At 41.8% G+C, this 21061-nt stretch overlaps 2 protein-coding genes across 2 annotated transcripts in view; both read right to left on the bottom strand.

Annotated features, from left to right (window-relative positions):
- Window positions 1-787: 787 nt before the first annotated feature.
- On the bottom strand, window positions 788-2738 carry LOC124264411. Its single transcript, XM_046699153.1, has one exon. The coding sequence runs from the start codon at window positions 2481-2483 to the stop codon at window positions 1587-1589; it is 897 nt and encodes a 298-aa protein (XP_046555109.1). The 5' UTR covers window positions 2484-2738; the 3' UTR covers window positions 788-1586.
- A 2950-nt stretch (window positions 2739-5688) lies between these two features.
- LOC124264417 overlaps window positions 5689-21061 on the bottom strand; it is a 51212-nt gene continuing 35839 nt past the window's right edge. The window contains exons 21-31 of the mRNA XM_046699159.1: window positions 20619-20718; window positions 20022-20094; window positions 19388-19461; window positions 14710-14832; window positions 14034-14124; window positions 13134-13258; window positions 11799-11925; window positions 11401-11507; window positions 10663-10748; window positions 8224-8438; window positions 5689-7409 (exon numbers count right to left, since the gene is read on the bottom strand). Coding sequence (XP_046555115.1) covers window positions 8273-8438; window positions 10663-10748; window positions 11401-11507; window positions 11799-11925; window positions 13134-13258; window positions 14034-14124; window positions 14710-14832; window positions 19388-19461; window positions 20022-20094; window positions 20619-20718 — 1072 coding nt within the window. The 3' untranslated portion in view covers window positions 5689-7409; window positions 8224-8272. The remainder of the gene's footprint in view (window positions 7410-8223; window positions 8439-10662; window positions 10749-11400; window positions 11508-11798; window positions 11926-13133; window positions 13259-14033; window positions 14125-14709; window positions 14833-19387; window positions 19462-20021; window positions 20095-20618; window positions 20719-21061) is intronic.

Here is a 21061-nt window from a genome sequence, read left to right as displayed (position 1 = left end):
TTTCACATTAAGCAAAATATCGGACAAAAATGTTTTAGAAACCAGTTACATATTTCCACTTATAATCTTTTCAGAAATATAATATTAAACCTCTTCGAGGTTTGACCCAATGTCCGCTGACTGCAATTCTTGCACACGGTCCATCGTTTGGAACTTACATAAACAACGTCAGAAACGAAAACGGCAAGGGACTAAGATATTTGGTTTGATAAGAAATTGTGAAATGGTCTTGTTTCTTGATGTTTTAATGCCGCACCCAGTATTATCACAGCTATATAACGGCGGTCTGTAAATATTCGAGTCTTGGACCAGTGATCAACATCGTGAGCATCAATATATACAGCTGGGATACGATGACATGTGTCAACCAAGTCAGCAAGCCTGACCACCCGATCCTGTCAGTCGCCTCTTACGACAAGCATGGGTTACTGGGGGCCAATTCTAACCCGGGTCTTTACGGGTATGTGAAATTGTAATTCTCACTGACTATTATCAAGGGAATAACTAACGAGATGAACAGAATTACAATTTGTCTTCCGTGTCATAAATTGAGAACAAGCACTGCATTATACCCGAGGGAAAGATTAACCCGGGGTTCGAACCCACGCCGTTGGTGTGACCTGCGAACACTTAACCACAAGGTGAGGTGACGATCCCTAATAATCATCAGAAACACCAGACCATTTGTCCCACATACATACATGTTTGTAAGTGACACAAATAGAACTGCAGTCTAGACTTAAAACAACACGTTACACTTCGCTTATCTTGGCCAGTGTTTGTATTTGATAAGCACAAAACATTTCTACATTACACGTTCAGTGTGAAAAGCTGCATTGCAAGATTAACTTGCCACCTGTTACATTTGGTGTGTCCTTATATAGGCAGGTATCACCTGTGATATACAGTATATTGCACTTGGTATACTGTATAATGCATAATATGCAATGTGCAGGCAAAATTCGAAATACGCCTCTCTTCACCAGCAGTAAATGGGTACCCGGTAGAATGACATGGTAATGTGACATTTAACCTTGTAGCACCTGACAGGCAGCTTGGGTTGTATACTCCTCCGGGAGCTGAGAATGAAAACCCTGATCCATTGACCGGAATCATAATGATTACTGATCCATTGACCGGGATATTATTAAACACTGATCCATTGACCGGGATATTATTAAACACTGATCCATTGACCGGGATAATAATAAACACTGATCCATTGACCGGGATATTAATAAACACTGATCCATTGACCGGGATATTAATAAACACTGATCCATTGACCGGGATATTAATAAACACTGATCCATTGACCGGGATATTAATAAACACTGATCCATTGATCGGGATCATAATGAACACAGATCCATTGACCGGGGCCATAACGGTTTCGCTTGGGGGATGGAATCTAGTGCATCATCATCGTCATCATCATCATCATCATCGTCATCGTTGGTGCTGTTGTCGTCGTCGTAGTCATTGTCATCTTCATTACCAACGTCATCAGTCTCACAACAGACGGGACTCCGACACGATCACATGTGCATGTTGACTTCCGTAAATAAACGTTACACACAGACAGTTTAACGAGGGTATGTCGAGCACCTGTCAACCCAGATCTGGCACTTCCTATAAGCATCCAACTCACTCTTCTCTAACTTGTCAATGACAGAAGACAGAGAGAAGCTGTACCGCCTATCACCCTGCTTCTGTGCCCTCCGTCCTGCTTTCCTATCGACTAGTCTCTCACCAAGGTGTCCACGTTTTGGTTTTGGGAAAGAAACCCGGTCGGTTCTACTCACCCTGCCTCCCATACTATCACCGTCCTGAGAAACTATTTCAATTTCCGAGGTGCTGGCCTCACTCCTGAAAAACATCTTGGCAGGGTGCAAAATTTGGTCAATCCGCCTCAACATCAGGTACGTTTTCTCACGTTCAACTGCTTCAGGATCGAACTCGGAAACCTGCTTCAGCCGTTGGTCCCTTGGTGGTAGCGGGTGTAAAGGTTCGATGATTCTAATCGTTCCGTTGCGAGATCTGAAGTTCGTATTGGTCCTGAAAGGTCTATCTCGTTGACTTCCGGCAACCCTACTCATCATAACACCACGTTTAGGAAGTCCCACGTTCACCTTGGTGTCCGGCGTTAGCTTTTTGTCAAATTCGAGGCTGCTTGCGCCCCAAGGGTTGAAGGGCTGTGAAGAATTGTCCGGAGAACCTTGTAACTTCGCTCGTGACAAAGCAACATTTAGGGGATCTTTATGTACAGTTCGACTGTGAAGTTGTAGAACATTTTTAACTTTGGGGTTCTCAGCCATTGGGCGGCCTGCATGAGCGTTCCATTGCCTGTCCGCCAAACTGTCCACGGTCCGCGTGTAACCAGCTCCACGTCTGACGTCAGCTAGTCGTCTGTGTCGAGACACCCGTGCAGTGAAGGACTCCTCATCTCGAACACTCTCAGACAACATGGTCTCAACAGACATCGTACGGTGATCAAAAGTGATAATTTGTGTTCAGTACCAACCAGTAAACACTCAACTGAGAAAATATACAGAACATGTACCCATCGAAGTATGTGCCCTCCGATCACTTCGTGTCCTGCGACGCCATATCAACGTCGTTCATCTATCCCCGGAGTTACTGTTTGATCCGTAGAAGCCGACGGAACAGTAGCAATACATGTAGAACCGGTTAAGTCTCCTCTTGACTCTCAAGTTAGCTGATAACACTCACTGATATTTGACTGGACCGTCTTAGCAACCGCTGATAAGAAACTCTTGTTATAATTCTTGTTATTCGTGCACACTTCAACGCTAAACATACAATCCACCGTTGTAACCACACATGAGGGCAATCGGTCCATCTAAAAGTAGGCTACGATTATACTTTACAGAATAGCTTTTGACGGTGTGCGATAAGTGGTAACAAAACCCTACTTTTCAAAGCAAGTTATATTCAATGGGTGTTATAATGCTTGCGTGGTGGTGTTCAATATTGGCCAAGTGCCAGTAGTGTTTGCTTTTGTCCCATAAGATTTACTGCCCATTTACCAAGTGTATATACCACAGGAGAACGTCATCGGTTTCACATTATAGAAAAATGGTAGACAAAAAAATGTTTACAATACCCAGGTCTATAGAATTTCACTCAAGTGTCTTTTTGATATCAAAAGTAGCATAAATTCGAGGTGACAAAAAGTTGTTTTTGTTAAAATAATAACAAAACACCTTTGCGAGCACTTTTATGGACGCGTGTTGATATATTTGATATGAGAGGACATATAGAGAATCTCACCCAAGTGTCTACTGATATCAATTATATCAACACGAGTTGATAACGTTACAAATATCCGAGGCTTGCCGAGGATATTTTAACTTTTATCAGCAAGTGTCGTGGGTATGGATTAGTCCTTGTAGGCTTTGCTGAACAAATGAGTTTTCAGCAATAATTTCAAAATACTTTGTTCATTTGTCGATCGGAAAGGGAAACATTATTGTGATTACAATTGCGGATGCAGGTGGTATTACACTGTTGGAATAGACACGTTAAGGACTGAGTTTGAAAACTGGTGCCGTAAATGATAATTTTACAGTTATGGTCGTTGATCCAGCTATTTTACACACTGCATTGTGTAGAAGCGTATCGTGAATGAGGACGGTGGGGGTAGTCTAGTGGTTAAAGTGTTGGTTCGTCACGCCGAAGACCCGGGTTCGAATCCCCCCCCATGGGTACAATGTGTGAAGCCCATTTCTGGTGTCCCCTGCCGTGATGTTGCTGGAATATTGCTAAAAGCGGCGTAAAACCAAACTCAGTCAGTCAGTATCATGAATGAAGCTTATCAAAGGGATTTTAATGGGTGCTATATAAATCATTTTATTTTACCAAAGCAAGGACCTTTTTTGTGAAATCCGTTCAAATACCATTTTTTTCTGACCATAGTACCTATCGCTTCTGTTATATAGTTGGCATATCCATATTATTCACTGCTGTATGAACAAACAAACATCCCCATTCCAACCACCTTGACAGACGCGTGAAGATCCGTAGCGATTAGCACAGGGCACATGTCAATATTTTGGGCCAATGTTTGTTTTGTTTATTGTTCAACGCTCTCTCTGTAATATTCTAGGTATATGGCGACAGTTTGTAAATACTCGAGCCTGGACCAGACAATCCAGTGATTTACAACACGAGCACTGATATTGTCAACCAAGTCAGTGAGCCTGACCACCCGATCCCGTTAGTCGCCCCTTTCGACAAGCATGGGTTGCCGAAAACCAATTCTAACCCGGATCTTCACGGGTCTTTTGGGGCCAGACCTCAATACTGATTACATCGTCTTGTGTTTAAAACGAACACATTCCACAGTCAAATCCGTTTAGCAAAATGACACGACAAACTAGTATTTGATAAATGTTTATTCATTGTTAATTTAAACATAATCAAAAAACACTTGCTTCAAAATGGAAGCTCATAACAAGATGTTTGGAGGAATATGACGAACGCACTGGCAACAACTATAACAGCACTATCAGGAGGAGGGAAGAAATGCAACAGGTGTCGTTATTCAACGAGTGATAGGACAAAAATGTCCCAGATTTCAAAATTAACTGGAAAATTTCAAGGTTATCAAAATCGTGACGTCTATTCAACTACATACGGGACATGTGTACTTGAGACATGTTTGACATACCTGTTCAGATATGGTTTCCAAACAAATATCGCAAATATAAACAGCCCTTGGAGAAGAAAGCGACCTTAGCGCTGCGACAGTCGCCCAGGTTATCGTAACTCCCATACCATTGGCCTACGATCACCAATCACCGTAGCGCAGCTAAGGTTGCTGTGTTAAACAGCGCCCTGGTTTCATGTAACCATCAAGCATGCTGGTGGTTACTCCAATACATCGACTTATGACTATCATAGCGCTAAGGTGGTCGTTACTCCCATACATTGACTTACGACTGTCATAGCGCTAAGGAGGTCGTTACTCCCATACACTGGCTTTAGACTATCATTGCGCTAAGGTGGTCGTTACTCCCATACATCGACTTATGACTATCATAGAGCAAAGGTGGTCGTTACTCCCATACATTGACTTATGACTGTCATAGCGCTAAGGTGGTGGTTACTCCCATATATTGACTTACGACTGTCATAGCGTTAAGGTGGTCGTTACTCCCATACATTGACTTACGATATCATAGCGCTAAGGTGGTCGTTACTCCCATACATTGACTTACGATATCATAGCGCTAAGGTGGTCGTTACTCCCATACACTGGCTTACGACTGTCGTAGCGCTAAGGTGGTCGTTACTCCCATACATTGACTTACAACTGTCATAGTGCTAAGGTGGTGGTTACTCCCATACACTGGCTTACGACTATCATATCGCTAAGGTGGTCGCTAAGGTGGTCGTTACTCCCATACACTACACTGACTTACGACTATCACTGGCGACTATCATAGCGCTAAGGTGGTCGTTACTCCCATACACTGGCTTACTGGCTTACGACTATCATAGCGCTAAGGTGGTCGTTACTCCCATACACTGGCTTACGACTATCATAGCGCTAAGGTGGTCGTTACTCCCATACACTGGCTTACGACTATCATAGCGCTAAGGTGGTCGTTACTCCCATACACTGGCTTACGACTATCATAACGCTAAGGTGGTCGTTACTCCCATACACTGGCTTACGACTATCATAGCGCTAAGGTGGTCGTTACTCCCATACACTGGTTTACGACTATCATAGCGCTAAGGTGGTCGTTACTCCCATACACTGGCTTACGACTATCATATTGCTGTATCCCTACAATCACTTTGTGGAGCCGGAGCCAGGTACAGGTAGGAGTGAACAGAGGTTTGCAAAAACTCCACAATTTTACACAATTGTGAGTCCAAACTAAAATATACAATGTTGGCGATTTATTTTTTAACATGATATTGGTTTTAAAGAATCTTAACATTCTTCAAAGATTTTTTTAAATATTATTTCCTGTAAGCATAGAGCGAATGAGTATGGAGTGATCGGTTGTTCTCAATATTCCTATGGAAACATAGGTTTCACATTTTTCTTGAACAAAGGCCTCAGCTGTGAAACTAGGTTGGTAGTACAAATGCCATGTATATGAAGGTGCCTCAGAACAAAGATGTCGCAGTTTTGAACTATACTAACAAGCTCTATAAAATTGTATCATGAATCAAAGCTAGAAACATTCTCAAGTTGCAAATATCTTTATATGAACAGTTTTGGCATCAAAATAAACATACAAATGTACATATACATGTATTAGAAAAAAATAATTATTAGAAAATAAGTTTTTATATATCTACTTTTATCATACCTGACAATGACGATGGTAACTCACAAACTATATCTTTTGAGTTCAGAAATATTGACAAAAAATTCATGAACTTCTTTATTACATGGAAGGATGCATGGATGGATGAACAAATGGATGGATGGATCAAATATGACATAAGATGGATTTACTGGTATGATAATATCTAACAGTCCAAGATTAGGTTGGTTATCATTTCACACATGTTGGGATTTGAACCCTGTGTACAGCATGAAAAACACAGCCCTCCTACCACAAGGCTATCTCACTTCTTCATTGCCATGTTCTCAAACTGGTCACACAGATAACAGAAACCCTTTTTTTCAAAAACAATGAGTCATTAACCCTGCTTAAAACAATGAAATACGTATAAACATATGTCAATGATTTGCTCATAATGGGTGAGTGAGTGAGTTTGGATTCAAAGCCTATTTGAACAGTATTCCAGCTAAATCATGGTGTATCAGCTGAAGGATGGCGGTAAGCCAGAAGGGATGCAAGTGTTACCAGTTCAGTGAAACTCACAAACATAGGTATGGTGCTGCTTAGCGTAAAACCATAACCTTTTCACCCAGGGCTTCAAACCAGATTGAAGGGGATTGGAATCCCAAGGGAAGCAACTCTGCACAGTGAACTGTAGTCTCTCAGATGACTAAGCCATCTGTCCCCTGTTTAATTTAAGGATTTGAGGTGATAAAACATGATTTGGTTAAATATGGAAATCTGGATTCCAAAGCAAGAGACTTTGATGAGGGCATAACTCATTCATTCAAATACCTCATTCATATTTCATCTCCTCTTATATCATCTGTCTGTCACATACTACTCAGCTGTTGATAAGACTAGTGAAATATTTTATTCCATTACCAAACTAAGGACAACAGCTCTGACAACATCTCCACACAATCACTCTTGCTCAGTCCCACATGGAAAATCCCAATCAAAACTTGAGTACTATATAGACCCTTATCAGGAATTCGTCACAGCATGTGGATCCGAGGTTCCTCAGCGTTCCGCTCACCAAGGTGACACTCAATCCAGGAGTGTGTCAGATTTGACCTGCAATGCATGGATTGTAAGTAATGTTAAAATGGAATAGGTACAGAAGCTCACCTTGAGTGAAAATCTTCACACAGAAGAGGTTTCTCCAAATGTATATACTGGTACCTCACACAGACATGCAATCAACAGGTGTTTTGTTGACTGGTTATTTATCAACACAAGTTACACAAATGAAGCAGCCCCAGACTAAAATATACAAACTCAAAAATTGGTATGAAGGTTCATCTCACTGACTGACTGACAGAATATGGTTTTACGCCGCTTTTAGCAATATTCCAGCAATATCACGGCGGGGGACACCAGAAATGCGCTTCACTCATTGTACCCATTGTGGGGATTCGAACCCGGGTCTTCGGCGTGGAAGGTTCATCTAAGAACTGACCTAAAAATGTTTGTGTTTATGGAGGTATATACAACGAAAACACCAACGAAATGTGTGTACAAGGTGAGTGTGTGTGTTAAGGATACAGTTAACGCTGACACCATTATGAAGATGCTTTAGATTATCTTTTCATTTCCCCTCCGTTGACGATCCAATATTTCCCCAACAGCACAATGTGCCTGCAACAATTATGCCATTAAAATGTCCTTATACAGGTACATGATATGTTGTTGAAACATGTTAGTGAGCGAGATTAGTTTTATGCTGCTTTTAGGAATATTCCAGCAATATCATGGCAGGGGACACCAGAAATGGGCTTCACACATTGTGCCCAAGTGGGGAATTGAACCTGGGTCTTCAGTTAATGAGCAAACGCTTTAACCACTAAGCTACCCCACCGCCCCTGTTGAAACAAGAGGCGAGCATTACCTTCCTTTCCAGTGCCAGGTACATCTTGGTCTTGTCCTTGATGTGAGCATTACCTTCCTTTCCCAGTGCCAGACTGTTGGCTCTGGGACCCTACAGCGTTGTCGACCGCCTCCATCACCAGCTTACGCATCTCCACTGACTTGTGCTGAAGGTCATGTTGTTGCATGGCAACAGGGTCCAGACGAATTTCACTGTCTATCATTTCTGTATTGTACCTGAGAATGTTAGCAAAGTGAAAAACTGAGTGAGTGAAAAACTGAACTCTTCCCCTATGTATTTTCTTCCAAATGCAATACTAAGATGACAACATAAAACTCATCAATCTGCTCCAGGTACACCACCTACCCAGTTTGTCTTGACCTGACCCAGGTACACCACCTACCCAGTTTATCTTGACCTGACCCAGGTACACCACCTACCCAGTTTGTCTTGACCTGACCCAGGTACACCACCTACCCTGTTTGTCTTGACCTGACCCAGGTACACCACCTACCCTGTTTGTCTTGACCTGACCCAGGTACACCACCTACCCTGTTTGTCTTGACCTGACCCAGGTACACCACCTACCCAGTTTGTCTTGACCTGACCCAGGTACACCACCTACCCAGTTTGTCTTGACCTGACCCAGGTACACCACCTACCCAGTTTGTCTTGACCTGACCCAGGTACACCACCTACCCTGTTTGTCTTGACCTGACCCAGGTACACCACCTACCCTGTTTGTCTTGACCTGACCCAGGTACACCACCTACCCTGTTTGTCTTGACCTGACCCAGGTACACCACCTACCCAGTTTGTCTTGACCTGATCCAGGTACATCACCTACCCTGTTTGTCTTGACCTGACCCAGGTACACCACCTACCCAGTTTGTCTTGACCTGACCCAGGTACACCACCTACCCTGTTTGTCTTGACCTGACCCATGTACATCACAGTTTGTCTTGACCTGACCCAGGTACACCACCTACCCTGTTTGTCTTGACCTGACCCAGGTACACCACCTACCCAGTTTGTCTTGACCCAACCCAGGGACACCAGGTCTTGACACACCACCTACCCAGTTTGTCTTGACTCTGACCCATGTACATCACCTACCCAGTTCGTTTTGACCTGACCCAGGTACACCACCTACCCAGTTTGTCTTGACCCACCCAGGTACACCACCTACCAGTTTGTCTTGACCCTGACCCAGGTACACCACCTACCCAGTTTGTCTTGACCTGACCCAGGTACACCACCTACCCAGTTTGTCTTGACCTGACCCAGGTACACCACCTACCCTGTTTGTCTTGACCTGACCCAGGTACACCACCTACCCTGTTTGTCTTGACCTGACCCAGGTACACCACCTACCCTGTTTGTCTTGACCTGACCCATGTACATCACCTACCCAGTTCGTTTTGACCTGACCCAGGTACACCACCTACCCTGTTTGTCTTGACCTGACCCAGGTACACCACCTACCCAGTTTGTCTTGACCTGACCCAGGTACACCACCTACCCAGTTTGTCTTGACCTGACCCAGGTACACCACCTACCCAGTTTGTCTTGACCTGACCCATGTACACCACCTACCCAGTTTGTCTTGACCTGACCAGGTACACCACCTACCCAGTTTGTCTTGACCTGACCCAGGTACACCCATCCAGTGTGTCTTGACCCTGACCCAGGTACACCACCTACCCCAGTTTGTCTTGACCTGACCCAGGTACACCACCTACCCAGTTTGTCTTGACCCCCAGGTACACCACCTACCCAGTTTGTCTTGACCTGGCCCAGGTACACCACCTACCCTGTTTGTCTTGACCTGACCCAGGTACACCACCTACCCAGTTTGTCTTGACCTGACCCAGGTACACCACCTACCCTGTTTGTCTTGACCTGACCCAGGTACACCACCTACCCTGTTTGTCTTGACCTGACCCAGGTACACCACCTACCCAGTTTGTCTTGACCTGACCCAGGTACACCACCTACCCTGTTTGTCTTGATATGACCCAGGTACACCACCTACTAGTGTTGGGAATTGGTTAACATCTCATAATTGATGATTGATTCATTACAACCGATCAATCATTGAAAATAATTGGTTAAGGTAATTTATGAAATTTGTTAATGCACATTAAAATAAGGGGAAAAAATGTAGTTCTTCTGTTTTTATTAGGCAAAATTTCACATCTTTAAAGGAAGACTAGTATGTTAGGAACATAAATGTCTTGGAATCTTTAAGATAAATTCAATCATGACTTGAAACGAGCTTGTAGTGCTTACGAAATGTAACAGACAAAACCAACCATGTGAAAAATATTGTTAATGAAAACAAGTGTTCCAGAATTGTTTGTGTTCGATTATGAGAAATTATGATCGATTGCTTGGTCGTGTAGTCACTACGACCAATCTTCGAATATTTCAATTAATCGGACCACCACTACCACCTACCCTGTTTGATATGCTTTGATCATCATCCTGCGGGTGTCATGGTCATGCTCGTCTCTCACCTCCAGGATGTGAAGAACAGTTGATGTCTGATGTAGAGAAAACAACACTTAATTCCACAAATATATTGAAAAACATATTCTTTCTGAAAATTTGTTTGAGCACACATCAATGTACTTCATAAAGTGTGATGTCAAGTAACAATCACAAATGCAAATTCTGTGAGTAGCTGGAGTCATGTCAGTGTTTCAGTGATCCACTTGTATCCACTTTTCAACAATTTTGTCTAGTGCCGAAAATAATTTCTTTCCTGTTAATCAAAACTGATTATTCTCTGGAGTTGGCGTTAACCTGAACTAAATCGTTGGTTCCCAATTTGTCTTGATTTTTAACCCATCCAAAAACCCATGATGCAAATCCTGACATAAGCTTTGTCCACCTGGGTGATCCTGGGTGATAATATAGCTCAAAACTTCAAAGAGAAATTAAGAATGAATTTATATTCCAGATAAGTGTTTTGATTGTTTGTTTGTTGTTTAAGGCCACACAATATTCCAGCTATATGACAGCGATTATGTATATAATTGAGCCAGGACCAGACAATCCAGACATGCGGTAAATAAGTCAGCACGCCTAACCACCCGATTCTGTTAGTCACCTCTTATGACAAGCAAGTTTGCTGAAGACTAATTCTGACGTGGATCTTCATTGGTTAAATGTAATCAGAGTCAGTTCCCGTACCGTACTGTACATGACAGCGTAGATCCTGCCGCGACTACACACTGTCGTAACTACAGCATTGGTCTGCAGGGGGAGCTGCCTCTCGTCGATGGCATTACCACCAAAGTCTGAAAAAAGAGGTCACATCTGTTGTGAACTGCAAACTGATTGATATTTCATTCCAAATGCCTCAACTGTAAAAGTCAAATTGTAAAGGATTCTTTAATAAACCTAGGCCATTAGAAAAGTTACCCTGCAGACAACATAAAGGGAGACAACTGCACAAATAGACTGCATATTAATTCATGGAATATAGCCAGCTATATACATGTTCGTGTGTCTAATCTGTCAACCTCCAATTCCAAACAAACATTTTATGCAAAGTTTTACGAAGTACTACACAAAGGGAGACTACTCACATGAAGGCCGGGACAGATTTTCTGCCCTCATGACCAGTTTGCCTGTGTTGAGGGACACGACACGCAGACGGCCATTGAAGGTCAAGAAGAGATAATCAGAGCCAGTAGGTCCAAACACACGAGAAACCTGAAGTAAAAACAGTTATTGGAGTTATCCTACGAATTTGAAAAATAGTCTCTTCTGATCAGTTAGAGGGTTCAAATCACAAAACAACACCTTCGACTGAAACAGCCTATTTGAGGAGTGCAGTTTTGGAGAGCTGAGACTAATGAATATAGTCATACTTTCACAGACGGTAGGCACTTGGAAATCACTGTATGTACAATTATAGGTTACAATTAGTGGTGGTCCGGTTAATTGTAATAATCGAAGACTGGTCGCAGTGACTAAACGACCAAGCAATCGAACATGTTTTCTCATAATCGAACACAACCAATCTTTGAACACTTGTTTGCATTAACAATATTTTCAACAAGGCTGGCTTTGTCTGTGTCATTAAATTTACATTTCATAAGCACTACATGTACAAGCTCGTTCCAAGTCATGATTGAATTTATCTTAAAGAATCCAGGAAATATGTGTTCATAACATACTAATCATCATTTAAATATTTGCAAATGGAATTTATGCAATTTGCAAAAAAAACAAATTACTACATGTTTTTTTTTCTTTATTTTTGTGTGCATTAACACAAATAACAGGAACATTTGATAAATGACGCTAACCAATTATTTTCGATGATTGATCGGTTGTAATGGACCAATCATCAATTATCAGATTTTAACCAATTCCCAACACTAGTTACAATACTTCGAGTTTCAGTGAGTACAGAATTGACAGCATTTGCAGCAATGGGTGTTGGGTGGTGGTGGTGGTGGAACTGGGTTAAACGTCGTGCTTGAGAATATTTCGCTCATATGACGACGTACATGCGTGTGTATGTGTATGTGCGGCTGCTTGTACTAGCCCAGACTGAAGCTGGTTTTATAGTACTAGCCCACTGAGATACCATGCCGCAGTGAAGCATGAATACCCCACTCAGACACATTATACTGACTCCGAGCCGACCAGTCCTTGTTGTACCCATAAATGCCAGGCAGAGACCAACAAGTACCATATGTTAACGTCTTTTGGTATGACGCGGTCGGGGATCGAACCCGTGACCTTCCGCTCTCCGGGCGGACGCTCTAACCACTACACCACGGAGGCGGTTCAATATCAAGTAAACATTTGGGCTGCTTGAGTGAGTGAGCTCAAATTTAACTTTTCATCCGCATTATTAATGCCGAGGTGTTGTGAGGAAGACAGTATTGTTCTATATTGTATCAACTTACATCACAAGATACAACATCCCTCTGTTGGACTTCCTTATACTCGGCGTCGGTGAGAGGGATGTCTCGTCTTATGTCTTTCAGCTTCATAGTTCGAAGGTCAAGGACGAGGACTGTCATGTGTGCATCTGCAAGGTAGGGACATGTTCGTCAGTACCTAGTCTTTAGAGATTTCAGTCATACACACTTGGTCACATCAGTATTGATTGTACCTGCCTTTAACATACTTATCATTCCTTACATAGAGTGAGTGAGTGATTGTGGTGAGTGATTGACAGCAAGAGCTCAATAGAGAGAGTGAGCTGCTGAAATAGGGTTTAACGTCGTGCTTGAGAATATTTCGCTCATATGACGACGTGCATGCGTGTGTATGTGTATGTGCGCCTGCTTGTACTAGCCCAGACTTAAGCTGGTTTTATAGTGCTAGCCCACTGAGATACCATGCCGCAGTGAAGCATGAATACCCTACTCAGACACATTATACCGACTTCGAGCCGACCAGTCCTTGTTGTACCCATTAATGCTGAGTGCCAGGCAGGGACCAACAAGTTCCATATGTTAACGTCTTTTGGTATGACGCGGTCGGGGATCGAACCCGCGACCTTCCGCTCTCTGGGCGGACGCTCTAACCACTACACCACGGAGGAAGTCAAAAGAGAAAGTGAAAGATATGGTGAGTGAGTGAGTGAATGAAGACATAAATTCAAGAATTGCAAACAACTAATTCAAACTTTCCTCTACAGGCTATTCCAGAAAATCAATTCAAAACTCCAGTTTCCGAATTATCCTTTTTAAAAAAAGGTAGACAAAATGTGAGATATCCTAATTCAAGCTACTAAATATACCTAAGAACATCAAATAATTCTGTGAACATCTGCCTTTCATGCAGGACACGTGACTGACCTTTTGGCGGGAACTGTGGGTACAGAAGCAGGAACACCATCTCCCTCCCGCTGGACGTCTGACACACCTCCAGGATGCCAGAACACTTCACCTGGTGCAAGGGAGATAACTCACATAACAACAGTGTTTTCTTCTTAACATCTTTAAGTTGCTTTTTAGAAGTTGGGAAGTACGATATAGAACAAACTTTATGGATAACAACTTCTTATTATTCGTTAGTGCAATGTTTCGATACAGATTCTTGTACCGTTGTCTCCTGCTCGACAAAAGTAAAAGAATCTGTATCGAAACGTCGCACTTACGAATAAAAAGAAGTTGTTATCCATAAAGTTTGTTCTATATTGTTTTCTTCTTTGATGGGCATGTCATTCTTCAACGCAGTGTTGTCATGGAAACAAGCAGATCTGACCCTCTGCGCCAATCCAGCTACTAACAGTGGCCTAAGATATGCAGAAAACAAACTTAAAAGGGCTTAGTACAAAGCCCTGTGTATTACTGATGTTAAACAACACTCATGTGAGATTCTCCAAACATCCGGATCTGTCTAATTTGTTGTTTAGCTGATTATCACCGTGTTTGAAAACTCTTGTAAAAAATAAGAAACATTAAGTTGGAAAAATGGCTATCTTGCAGAATTTCTGCACAAGCTTGTAAATGGTTGTCAGGGGAGCATTACCTTTTTTGGCTTGTACAGACGTGTGAGGTAGGTTGAAATCTGATTGGTCCCCTGGTATCGCAGGACAACATGAAACATGGCTCCAGAGTCCTTAATATCTCCCTTGGGGGTGTACACTGTCGACTGAAACAAAACGGTTCTGACTATCAGGGGTTTAGCAATGATTTGTACATCAGTATCCTTGGATGCCAATTGTTATATCCAAGATATGGTTATTTTCAAGGTCCTTAATTTTTAGGTATTTCCACAGATTACTGAACAACGGATATAGCCTTTTCTTTTGTGTATTAGATATCTCTGACATACAATAACAGGCATATATTCTCAAATAGAACCATCAATCCGCAGACAAATTTTCTTTCACAATTACAGTGTAATGATAGGATCAAATGACCAAGATGTTGCCAGAAGGCTACACCATTTTTCACGTACGCTAGAAATAAGAGATCGAGGTGGAGGTGTAGCTGTTATTTTGTAGTGATGTCATAAAGTGCTCTACAGTCAGTGTCTGTAACGAGTGATGAAACACTTTCTGTGAAATTGAGTTCTGATCGACAATGTACAATACTCACGATAGTCGTATAGACCCCTAGGCTGCCACAAGGAACTGTACAGTCATGTTTCCTCAGTGAGTTTGACATCGCTATTAGATCCAGGAAAGTTGATCATTTGTGGAGACTTTAACTACCATGAATGATGCATCTGACAGAGAATCGCAAAAGTTCCTGAAGGTGCTGAGTCAATGTGACCTGATCCAGCACGTAGTGGAGCCTACCCACATTCGAGGTCATACTCTAGACTTGGTTATTTCAAGGTGATGACCTTCATGTAAGGAATATAAAAACAGACTTTTCCGTCAAATCTGACCACTTCGCAGTTCTTTTTACTGCCAGTGTGTTTGCCCCCATGAGGAAGAGAAGGGAACTATCCTTCAGAAAATTAAAAGGGATAGACAGGACTGACTTTAAGTCTGACCTTGAAGCCTCTTTCACTGGATATCAGGACATGACAGTCAGTGAATCTGTTGACTTGTTTAATCAATCAGTGGCCAGAACCCTAGATTCACATGCTCATGCAAAGCAAAAGCGCCGGAAGCTTGAGAAGCAGATGCCATTAGACTGGACTCACTGTCCACAAGCAGATGCATGCTGCCCAGAGAACCAAGTGAATGAGCTTATTCACCAGGCTAAGTCCAGCCATTACAATGCTGCTTTGGAAAACGCAGGGTGTCAGAGAGAGATATTTCACATTTCTAATCAACTTCTCTTCAAGCAAAAGACAAGATCTCTGCCAAGCACTAAGTCACTGGATACAATGGTGAATCAATTCTCAGATTTCTTCACTGAGAAGATTAGGACAATACGCTTCATGTCTGCTGAACATTGATGCAAGCAGCAGCAACTTTACATCAACAGAAGTGCTATTCAATGGTTCTTCATACCTCACATGCTTTTTGCCCCACATCAGCAGAAGAAGTCAGACAACTAATAATGAAGAGTCCATCCAAGTCATGTGCTCTCGATCCAATGTCAACTCACATTCTCAAGGAATGCCAAGAATCTGTCATTCCAATTCTCACTCATGTCATAAATCAATCTTTTGATGAGTGTTTTGTACCACCATTGTTAAAAGATGCACTGGTAACTCCTTTGCTAAAGAAATCTCAACTCGACCCTGAAGTGATGAAGAACTATCGGCCAGTATCAAACTTGCCCTTCATTTCAAAACTAATCGCCACATGACCCTCAACAGATTAAACAAGGCCATAACACCGAGACTGCTTTGGTCCGGTTCAAAACGACATTAGAGAATGATGGAGCTGCCATTCTTGTGTTATTAGATCTTTCCTCCGCTTTTGATACCATCGTGTGCTTCTTCATACATTGGAAAAGAGACTTGGGTATCACCGACAAAGCTATATCTTGGATTGAGTCCTATATCTCTGATATGGCACAACATCAAAGAAAAGAAGAACTGCTCTTCGAGTGGATCAGTCCTTGGTCCGATCCTGTTCACAATGTACACTTCACCACTTGGGGATGTCATTGAAAACATAATCTGCAATTCCATCTGTATGCAGATGACACCCAATTGTACATATCAGACCACAAAGTAAACCATCAGTTGACCTTTGCTGTCATATCTAAATGTGTTTCTGACATCCGTGAAATCGATGACACCTCTTTAAGACATCTCTCACTGCCGCTTTCATATTCAGTATCATAGAACCAAGTAAAAAGGCTCGTAATCTGGGAGTAATTCAGGACTCTGTTTTTCATTGAAGACCATATCAGCCAAATCAAACAGGCATACTTCCACCAAAACATTGCTCTAATAAGGAGTATATAAACACACGGTGGCTTTCACTCATCCAGGCATCGTGTTATCCCGATTATTGCAATGCTCTCTTGGTTGGGCTACCAAAACAATCTAACAAAGTTACAGCAGGTACAAAAATTTAGCTGCTAGAGTTGGGTCGAACCGGCAAATATGAGCACATAACTCCAGTTTTGATGCATCTGCATTGGCTCCCAATAGTCAAACGGATAGAATTTAAGATTCTTGTGCTTGTATACAAAGCTTTTCACGGTATTGGCCCATCATACATCAATGAACTGATCCAGTGCCATCAACCCTACCGCTGAGTAGTGCCCAGCTACTATTGTGCCACGTGTGTTTGGAGACAGGTGTTTCTCAAAAGCAGGTCCTATGCTTTGGAACAATATCCCATTGGGCATTAAAAGTGCAGATGTACATTTAAGAGAATGTTGAAAACATTCTTTTTCAAATCATGTTACAGTTCCGCTCTTTCCTTGTCAGACTCATTTTCTTTGAGCAGGACTTCTGGATATTGGCGCTATAAATCTCTATATCAGGAGAAAGGTTTTCAAATACTGATACGCTGAAGGCTCATGGAGATGTTTGGTTTCACATATTTCTTCTGCATTTGGCTCAATCCAATCAACAAAAACTGAGATGGTGAACTACTGCGTGGCTGGAAACTGTCGTTCGTTCAAGTACAAAGACATAATAACATGTCATGTGTACAAGTATCACTTGCCTGTCTGTATAATTACATACTGTGACAGAGATAGAAATCAGGTGCACGAGCCATAAATCAATGTATTTTGTTTATGGTGTTTAGCCTGATACGTTTCAAGTTCAAATTGCATGTGGTCAATGATTGAAGTTGTGTATTGCATATTGTCATTAGCAGACAGGCAGGCAGACACATAGGTGTTAATAAAACAGACACTGAGTTTTGTCTGTGACAGAGACTACTTACCACAACCAACATATATTTCTATGTTTCCAAAGACATGTATTAAAACATTTCAGTTTTCAAGCTGAGCAATATTTAACAAAGAAATTAGTATTTCTAATGCTACACTTTCTTGAAAGCTTGGTTTGCAAATCTGCCAACCCCACAAAAACAAGATGTGAAAACAGAGTAAGACAAAGTATAGGACCAGTGCAGACCAAAGATGCTTGTAATCACAAGAAACATCTTTTGTTCTTCAAGTTTGACCACAGCGATAACCCTTGCACATCACTTGCTGTGTTTTTACGAGTCGCCTTCCCGGTTCAAGCCGCACGAACCTAATCACTGCGTATGTGCTGGGGTGAAGTAAGTGAATCGTTTCAACTCCAATTTCGCAGGGGTTGTTTCATCGCGTTATTTTTCAACTTTATAAGTTGAATTTGCAATTTTTGATGATTTGTATCTGTAAGTCCATACCGAAAGGTATCAGAATCTGCAACGTTGTGTTTTGCATTGCAGGTGACCTTTAAAGCACTTATCTATTATACATACCGGTATGAATTGTGCAACGTTCTTGATTTCTTTTACATTTCTGGTAGTCAACAATTTTTTTGTATTTCATTATATGAGGCATTCTCTTCCCACAGACTTTCCTCCTGTCATATCTTCCTACGTAACGTAGGAAGATATGACAGGAGTAACATCTGCGGGAAGAGAATGTATATTAGGGAACTGTGTATATTTATTTGAGATACATTTGGATCTGGATTCATAGAAAGCTTCAATACCAACATAATCAATTGGGAAATGTTTAAATTCCAATCTGGGAATCTTTACAGTTCAGCTCTATATCAGGGTTGGGGGAGTATCCTAGTGGTTAAGTTAAGCTCATCACACCTTTGACATGGTTTTGGACTTGTTTTCATACATTGTAACCATGAGGCGAATCAAACACGGGGACCGCCTCCGTGGTGTAGTGGTTAGAGCGTCCGCCCGGAGTGCGGAAGGTCACGGGTACGATCCCCGACCTCTTCATACCAAAAGACGTTAAAATATGGTACTTGTTGGTCCCTGTCATTAATGCATAAATGGGTACAACAAGGACTGGTCGTCTCGGAGTAGGTATAATGTGTCTGAGTGGGGTATTCATGCTTCACTGTGGCATGGTATCTCAGTGGGCTGGCACTATAAAACCAGCTTCAGTCTTGGCTAGTACAAGCAGCCGCACATACACATATACACGCATGCACGTCGTCATATGAGCGAAATATTTTCAAGCACGATGTTAAACCCAATTCCACCACCACATCAAACACGGGTCTACAGCATGATGGGCTAATACTTAAACCACTAGGCTACACCATCGCCCCTTTCACTACGACTTAAGCAAAGTCCAAGAGTATAACGGAGACCTACCAGCAGACCCTGCTCGTCCATATAGGTCTCATGCCAGGGGTCCCCCAGCTGCATCTTCTGCAACGTCGACTCCACTACAACACACAACATCATCAATGATGACATCAACAACAGACACAACCTCTGAGAAATATGTGCTGCAAGGAATGCAATCATGCACTTTCCTTGCTCACCCATACATTTACATGACAAGGATCAGGATTCTTTTCATCAATGTATGGTTTTGGGTCAGATTTCTTTATTTCCTGCTTAATGACTTCTTTCAACCAAATAAATAGAAACAATACAAAAAATACTGTATTCAATTTTGAAATGTGATTATTTTTTACTCTTGTGATCCTAGGTGTTTTAGGACATATATCTGTGAATAATGTCATTAAACTGGTTTAGCCTCCTTCGTTCATCAGCTATTGAACATTCCATCCCGGTTAAATCTCTGATTAAAGAAAAAGCTTGACCTGGTGTACTACTAAAGAGACTAAAGATGAGCACCAGACAATACAACATAGTATTCTTCATCCTCTTGAGGAAAGGGAGTTAACTGACTGAAAAGGTATAGTGAGTTATCTCCCTTGTCTCGTGAAGCTGAGTGTTCCTCCAGATGAACAAATAAACATGGAGGTCAAGGTCATACCCTTCTTCCTTTCCCGAGCTATTTCTTGTCTTGTTTTCTTCTTTGATTGTTTTACTCTGTCTGTAAATATCACCTGAAACATAAAACAGCCTCAAGCTAAAACACAAAACAAATGCTGGAGTGGGTTCGTATTTCACTTTTGACACCATGTAAGATAACAAGTATGGCAGCTCAACCAAAGCGCCAGGATGTTTATTCATGTCACTTATATCTTGATGGTACAAAGTGTCACATATATTAAATTACATTTGTGATGTCAGTCCATTGTCTGCTTGCTCCATTACTTTTCAGGAATGGAGTGATGTGTATCAGTTTCAAATTAAAGCCTTCATTTTGTCATTTTGACATTTTATTTTGATAACAGAAATATTCCCTCCAGGGACTCAGCTCCGTTATTTTTTAAGGAATGGAGAGTTACTCAGACATTACCCTTTACGTATTGACAATATATCACACATGAGTGGTGCATATATTTTCTTTTCCCTGGACCCAACTACTTTCATAGCTTGACTTTGTTTCCAGTTTGAATGACCTGATGCTATGTTTAAACAAAATATACTGTGCTTCTACAATCTAGCACAATGACTGGTCCCTTACGTTTGGTTTTTCGGTAGTGGATGGCGAGAACATGACCTTGGACATCTGGATTCGGTACTTCTTCCGTGGCAGAAACCAGCCGAACCCAGACATAAGCTGCCTGGGGACAATCATCATCATCATCATCATCATCATCAGTTGAAAACCAGTTTTATCATATAGTGCATTATCTGATAAATATGCAAATAAGGTCACCGTGCAGGAACTGATTCAATTCTCCATACATCAATGCCATGGCTGTTTGATCAAGATTATGAAATTCTGATCTTCACAACAAGTTTACGTTGACGTTTTGGTGGGTTATGTTGACTTGATGACATTTGAGAACAATGATTAGTACGATTACATGATGACTTTATTGTTAAAGTAAAACTCTTCTTTCAACACCTGACAGGATTAGGTGACTAGCGGGATTGGGTGGTCCACCTCGCTGACTTGGTTGA

This window comes from Haliotis rubra, unplaced genomic scaffold, assembly GCF_003918875.1.
Source record: "Haliotis rubra isolate DU_JTF1 unplaced genomic scaffold, ASM391887v1 Scf922, whole genome shotgun sequence".
Classification (NCBI taxonomy): Eukaryota; Metazoa; Mollusca; class Gastropoda; order Lepetellida; family Haliotidae; genus Haliotis; species Haliotis rubra.
Note: the sequence above shows the minus strand (reverse complement) of the source record. Positions and strands in the feature narration are given on the sequence as shown.

Excerpts from the sequence above, each read along its gene's own strand:
- LOC124264411 (XM_046699153.1), bottom strand. The coding sequence starts at position 2,483 with ATGTCTGTTGAGACCATGTTGTCTGAGAGTGTTCGAGATGAGGAGTCC.